Source organism: Pongo abelii, chromosome 5 (genome assembly GCF_028885655.2).
Source record: "Pongo abelii isolate AG06213 chromosome 5, NHGRI_mPonAbe1-v2.0_pri, whole genome shotgun sequence".
NCBI classification, from domain to species: Eukaryota; Metazoa; Chordata; class Mammalia; order Primates; family Hominidae; genus Pongo; species Pongo abelii.
In genome coordinates this window covers 30,775,192-30,782,552 of record NC_071990.2, presented here as the reverse complement: position 1 = coordinate 30,782,552, position 7,361 = coordinate 30,775,192, and the positions used below count along the sequence as shown (strand labels likewise).

The window sequence follows — 7,361 nt, the reverse complement described above, 5'->3', positions numbered from 1 at the left end:
GCCTGTTGTCTAGAATACTTTCCTGACCAAGACTGAGGGATGGGCTGGAGGTTTTCAACTTTGCTACCCAAATAAATTGCTGTAAGTAAGTACTGATACTTATCAACAATTAATAAAAAAGAAGCAATTGGAAATTAATGCTTGGCCCGGCGCAGTGGCTCATGCCTGTAATCCCAGGACTTTGGGGGGCCAAGGCAGGCAGATCATCTGGGGTCAGGAGTTCAAGACCAGCCTGGCCAACATGACGAAACCTTGTCTCTACCAAAAATAAAATAGCCAGGCAGGGTGGCACATGCCTGTAGTCCCAGCTACTTGGGAGGCTGAGGCAGGAGAATCACTTGAACCTGGGAAGCAGAGGTTGCAGTGAGCCAAGATCACACCACTGCACTCTAGCCTAGGTGACAGAGTGAGACTGTTTCAAAAAAAAGAAAAAAAAAATGAATGCTAGACTCAGGTGTGGTGACTCTTGCCTGTAGTCCTAGCTACTTGGGAGGCTAAGGTGGGAGGATCACTTGAGCTCAGGAGTCTAAGGCTGTAGTGAGCCATGATCACACCACTGCACTCCAGCCTGGGTGACAAAGCAAGATCCTGGCTCTATTAGAAAGAAAATGAATGCTAGAATGTAGCTTGTTCCCTTGCATACAATAGGCTTTCTTGCATACAATAGGCTTTCTTGCATACAATAGGCTTTCTAGAATGGGAGAAAAGCAAGTTACTTATATACTGTCAAGAGTTTTAGAGTTAATTTTTCCCCCCAACAGTGTATTATAGTCAGAAAAGCATGCTAAAATAGAAGGAATGTTGGGAATAGTATTAGTTCCCAGAATTCCTGAAAACATAGCAAAAGGAATTATTGTTTTCAGGGTAGCTTTGAGACTTGCATTGTGAACTTAAAAGTATGAGGTAGTAGATGGTACAGATTGTTTTAGAATGAGATCATAAGGTCGCATTCCCGCCTAGTTATCCTTTTAAGACAAGGTCTTGGGCTTGGGCCAGGCACAGTGGCTCATGCTTGTAGTCCCAGAACTTTTTGGGAGGCTGAGATGGGTGGATCACGAGGTCAGGAGTTTGAGACCAGCCCTGGCCAACGTGGTAAAACCCCATCTCTACTAAAAATACAAAAATTAGCCCAGCGTGATGGTGGGTGCCTGTAATCTCAGCTACTTGGGAAGCTGAGGCAGAATTCCTTGAACCCGGGAGGCAGAGGTTGTAGTGAGCCAAGATCGTGCCAAAGCACTCCAACCTGGGCAACATAGCAAGACTCCATCTCAAGAAAAAAGAAAAAAGACAAGGTCTTGCTCTGTCACCCAGGCTGGGGTGGAGGGTTATGGTCAGGGCTCATTGCAGCCTCAACCTCCCAGGCTCAGGCAATCCTCCCACCAATTCCTGCCCCCCTACCCCAGCAGCTGGGACTACAGGCATGCGCCACCATGCCCAGCTTTTTTTTTTGTTAGATGGTTTACTGCTGCCCAGGCTGGTGTGGAACTCCTGGGCTCAAGCCATCCTCCTGCCTCAGCCCCCCAGAGTGCTGGGATTACAGGTGGGAGCCACCATACCAGGGCTTCACTAGTTATCTTGGTGTCATAGGTTGACCAAGCCCACAGGATCACAGGAAATGGCCATGGGTACACATAACCCAAAGGAATCCTGGGCTGGGTGGCCAAGGCCAATTCAACCATTTCTGGTTCAGTACATCTGGGTGGGACGAAAAACTTGCATTTATTTCTGCAAGTTCCCAGAGGATGTGGATGCTGGTCTGGAAACCAGTTACGCGTGACTTGTCATTCTTCTCAGCTTCCATCTTCCATCCCTGGATCCTGCATCTAAGCCTATGCCTTTCCTAGTTAAGACTCATTTGTGGGCCTGATGCACTGGCTCACCTGGCTCATGCCTCAGTCCCAGCTGCTTGGGAGACTGAGATGGATTGCTTGAGCCCAGGACATCAAGGCTGTAGTGAGCCATCAGACTCCAGTAAAGACTGACTGGTGCTCGGAGCAGTTTGGGTACCAGAAACGATGTGAGGCTCTATAAAGCAGTCAGTGTCCTTACCAGTACCTCCCTGAGATACCAAATTGGCAGATGCCCAAGTCCCTCATATAAAATGTAGTACTTGCATATAACCTGTGTACTTTAAATCATCTCTACATTACTTATAATACCTAATCCAATGCAAATATTATGTAAATAATTTATACTATTATTGTTTAGGGAATAATGAGAAGTCTATACATGTCCAGTACAACTCTTTTCCCAATATCCAGTTGGTTGAACCCACAGATAGGACAGGGACTCAATATTAAGTGTCAATTGAAGGAGAGCAGTGCAACTGAACTCAGGCCCCATGCCTCCATCAGCAGTGTTTCCCTAAATAAGCACACATCTCACAGCTTTTTTCAATTCCCATTTATTTTTGGCTCTTGGGGCGATGTCATCTTTTCAATATGAAAAAAAGCAGCAAGTTCAACACAAAATAGAAATCTCAAATGTAGGATAGAACAAAACCAAGTGTGTGAGGGGTGAAGCAACAGCAAAAGGAAGAAATGAGATGTTGCAAAAAAGATGGAGGAGGGTTCCCCTCTCCTCTGGGGATTGACTGAAACACTGATGTGGCAGTATACACCATTCCAGAGTCAGGGGTGTTCATTCTTTTTTGGGAGTAAGAAAAGGTGGGGATTAAGAGGACGTTTCTGGAGGGAGTAAGAAAAGGTGGGGATTAAGAGGACGTTTCTGGAGGCTTAGGGACCAAGGCTGGTCTCTTCCCCCCCGCCCACCCCCTTGATCCCTTTCTCTGATCAGGGGAAAGGAGCTCGAGTGAAGGAGGTAGTTGGAAAGGGAAGGATTCCACTTGACAGAGTGGGACAGACCCCTCCAAAGAGTAGAGCTTGGAGGGAGATTGAAAGTGGAGATAATACTGCTGACACCTCCCTTGAAGCTGAGATGGGAAATGGACATATTAGAAATTTAGTGACTTTAATAGCGTGTATTTCCCTCTCCAAAATTTTTAGAATGGAAAATCCCATCCCCTTCCTTATATAGTGACTTCTACCCACTACCTTCTACCATTTTCTACTTTGGGCTTAGGATGGTTGCCATTAGCTACATGTGTTTTCAGTACCTGGTTGGTTCTAAATGGGATCTGGACCCAGCTTCTTGGAGATTTTTAAGAGGGAAATATTAACTGGACAAATGGAAGGAATGGGCACCAGAAGGAAATACAGGGTCACCCAGAATGGCAGAAACCTAGGTTTCCCAGAGTGGAAAGAGAGAGGAGACATTCAACAAACAAGTATTTATTGAGCGCCTACTATGTGCCAGGCACTGTTCTAGACCCCCCCAGAAAAAAAACAAAAAACAAGATAGAGGCAGCAAACACAAATTCTGAGGGAGAGGAAAGGGGCAGTTGAGTAAGACGGCTAAGGGAACTGAGAAGCCTGAGGTGATGGGGGCTCTGCCTTAGGCCTCCTCTTCGGCCTCCTCACCGAAATCCTCCTCCTCTTCTGCAGTGGCATCCTGGTACTGCTGATACTCAGAGACGAGGTCGTTCATGTTGCTCTCAGCCTCGGTGAACTCCATCTCGTCCATGCCCTCGCCTGTGTACCAGTGGAGGAAGGCCTTCCGGCGGAACATGGCAGTGAACTGCTCCGAGATGCGCTTGAAGAGCTCCTGGATGGCTGTGCTATTGCCAATGAAGGTGACTGCCATCTTGAGGCCACGAGGTGGGATGTCACAGACGGCTGTCTTGACATTGTTGGGGATCCATTCCACAAAGTAGCTGCTGTTCTTGTTCTGCACGTTAAGCATCTGCTCATCGACCTCCTTCATGGACATCCGACCACGGAAGACAGCAGCCACGGTGAGGTATCGGCCGTGGCGGGGGTCACAGGCAGCCATCATGTTCTTGGCATCGAAGACCTGCTGGGTGAGTTCCGGCACTGTGAGAGCTCGATACTGCTGGCTTCCACGGCTGGTGAGAGGGGCAAAGCCAGGCATAAAGAAATGGAGACGTGGGAAGGGGACCATGTTGACTGCCAACTTGCGGAGGTCAGCATTGAGCTGGCCAGGGAAACGGAGGCAGGTGGTGACACCGCTCATGGTGGCTGAGACGAGGTGGTTCAGATCCCCGTAGGTTGGTGTGGTCAGCTTCAGAGTGCGGAAGCAGATATCATAGAGGGCCTCGTTGTCAATGCAATAGGTCTCATCAGTGTTCTCTACCAACTGATGGACGGAGAGGGTGGCATTGTAGGGCTCGACCACGGTGTCAGACACTTTGGGTGAAGGCACCACACTGAAGGTATTCATGATGCGATCAGGGTATTCTTCTCGGATCTTGCTGATAAGGAGAGTGCCCATTCCAGAGCCTGTGCCCCCGCCCAGTGAGTGGGTCAGCTGGAAGCCCTGCAGGCAGTCACAGCTCTCTGCCTCCTTCCGTACGACATCCAGGACAGAATCAACCAGCTCGGCGCCCTCTGTGTAGTGGCCTTTGGCCCAGTTGTTACCTGCCCCAGACTGACCTGGAATGCAGTCAGAAGAAAAGCTCAATTAACAGGGTATGGAAGATATATGATGTTTCCATCTTTCAACTTTTGAAATAATTCCCTTGGATGTATCTTCCTTCTCCTTCACTGTGATATATTCTCCCCCTACTGCCCCATAATTTACCAGCAATAGTAGGCACTACCTCTACCCTCCATTAGATTTCAGAACACAATTCTGTATTAGCACTCCAATACAACAATCATCTCCTAACTTTTGCTGTGTCCTTGCACCCAAATAAGTTGAACACGATGGTATATCATCTGCTAATATCATCTGTATAACTCACCAAATACAAAGTTGTCTGGTCTAAAGATCTGGCCAAAAGGACCTGAGCGAACAGAGTCCATGGTCCCAGGTTCTAGATCCACCAGGATGGCACGAGGAACATATTTGCCACCTACAGAGAATAAAGTTAAGAGCTGTGAAATCTGGCAGAAGAGAAGGTTTATAGATATACTGGAAATGGGAGACAGCAGGACCCGAGACTTGTCATTCCAGGTCCTGCCACCAGGTGGCAGCAGACGTCTTTGGCCCCGACGGTGGTTCACGAAAGGGACAAAATGACAGATACGCCCAAAGGGAGTAAGGCGTGCCCAGAAATGGAAAGAGATCCCAGAGAAGTGGGAGACAGGGAAGGGAACCTGAGCTGCCCGGGCTCCTGCCCTTACCTGTGGCTTCATTGTAGTACACAGAGATGCGGTCCAGCTGCAGGTCGCTGTCCCCGTGGTAGGTGCCGGTGGGGTCGATGCCATGTTCATCACTGATCACCTCCCAGAACTGCCGAGCGGGAGCAACAAGACCACAACAGGTCAAGTCCCAGCCAACTATGTCCCCAACTACCATTTTATTTCATCTTTTTCTTAATTTTTTTCGAGACGGAGTCTCGCTCTGTCGCCAGGCTGGAGTGCAGTGGCGCTACCTCGGCTCACTGCAACCTCTGCTTCCCGGGTTCAAGCGATTCTCCTGCCTCAGCCCCCGGAATAGCTGGGACTATAGGCGCGCACCAACACGCCCAGCTACTTTTTGTATTTTTTAGTAGAGACGGGTTTCACCATGTTGGCCAGGATGGTCTAGATCTCTTGACCTCGTGATCCGCCCACCTTGGCCTCCCAAAGTGCTGGGATTACAGGCGCGAGCCACCGCGCCCAGCTTCTTCTAATTTTTAAGACAGGGTCTTCCTGTTGCCCAGCCTGCAAATGCAGTGGCGCAATCACGGATGACTACAGCCTGGAACTCCCAGGCTCAACCGATCCTCCCATCTCAGCCTCTCGAGTAGCTGGGACCACAGACGCGCGCCACCACGCCCAGCTAATTTTTTTTTTGTAGAGACGTGGCATGGGGGAGGGGTCTCGCTTTGTTGCCCAGGATGGTCTCGAACCCCTGAGCTGGAGCGATCCCAATTCGCCCGCCTCGGCCCCACATCTCCCATTTTAATTCCACACGCGCTCAGGCCGTTGTTCTAAGGCATGGCATCCCGTGTGCCTGCCACACCCTTCCCCTACACACTCGCTCCCCCGAGAAAGCCACAGCTTTCCCTGCTATGGATATGTGCATCGAGTCCCAAGTGCTCGGTGGGCGGATGGAGGTCGACCACACTTGGATAAGCGCCACTCTCCTTCCCCCAAGCTGGGCACCGCCCCACCGCGCGGCGCACAAAAGGCTGGGGGTCTGAGGAGCTGCCGCCGCAGTCTCCCACCCACCCCGCCCTCCACGTGACTGCGGCGCACGCGCAGGTCGAGCCGCCGACAAAAGACTTCGCGCGTGGGCGGGGCCAGGGGCAAGAATTCCGCGCACGAGGGGCGGGGCTCAAGGTAGCGCGCCCCTGCCGGCGGGCAACGCCGCATTGTCCCCGCGCGCCCACGGCGCCCCGGCCCCGCCCCGTAGGGCCCCCGCCCTTCTGCTACAACGTAGCAGCCGCACTTCCTCCCGCCCCTCCCCCGCTACACTGTAACCGCGCGCAAAAAAAAAAAATCCCCCTTGGCCTCGGAATTTTTATTCCTTCGCTTGATTTCTCCCTCTTGATTTAAAGGATTCTTTCTTTCCCACTAAGTCCTGAGGGACTCATTAAAGAAAACCACACACCCCCATTTTCTCGACATATCTGTTCACGCCCTAAAAAAGTCTCTCTTAGGGGCCATGAAAGCAAGTAAAATTAATCCCGTTCTTATTCTCCTTCCATCCAGGAACAACTACAGGACCGGCCCTCTGGGGTCGCGGGCGCGTTGGGGTCCCTGGTCTTTTGTGAAAGGTAGCGACCAGCGCAGCCCACCCTGGCGCATCGCCCCCCCACCCTTGCGCTGGAGCTCTCTGCAGCCGCCCGACGGCCTCACCCCTTCCCGCTACGGTCTGGCCCCAAGAACCCCGCAGGGGGGTTGGGCGGGATGCACATGGGCAAAACCTCGCCCCGCTTTGTCTGCGACCGTTTCCGCATCTCTCTCCCTGCCCGGTTCTCGGACCGTTAGAAGCCCTTTTAAGTAACATCTTATAAGTGCTCAGTCTTCCCGCCCCCGAAACCCGAAAAGCCCTTTTACTAGTTTCTCCAAAATGTGCCTGCCAAGAAAAATGATTCCCAGCTTTCCAAAAGCAAATGCTAGCTACAATTGTTATATATATAAATGTAACAAACCTGGGAGGGGTAAAGCTTGATTAAGGAGAGGGTGCAAATGCCCCACAACCACTTTTTCATAACTTACCTGGATTTTTCCTTCTAAAAAGAAATAAAAGAGGTGTAAAATTCTTACCTTGGCACCGATCTGGTTGCCACACTGACCAGCCTGGATGTGCACGATTTCCCTCATGGTTAAAATTTAATTTTTTTGCTCGCC

The 7,361-nt window shown here is 50.7% G+C and overlaps 1 protein-coding gene across 1 annotated transcript; it reads right to left on the bottom strand.

The window, feature by feature from the left end:
* Positions 1–2,388: 2,388 nt before the first annotated feature.
* Positions 2,389–7,361, bottom strand: TUBB (tubulin beta class I). Its single transcript, NM_001132525.1, is given in 4 exon segments — positions 2,389–4,511; positions 4,823–4,933; positions 5,205–5,313; positions 7,278–7,361. Coding segments are annotated over 4 exon segments (1,335 nt in total). The 5' UTR covers positions 7,335–7,361; the 3' UTR covers positions 2,389–3,453.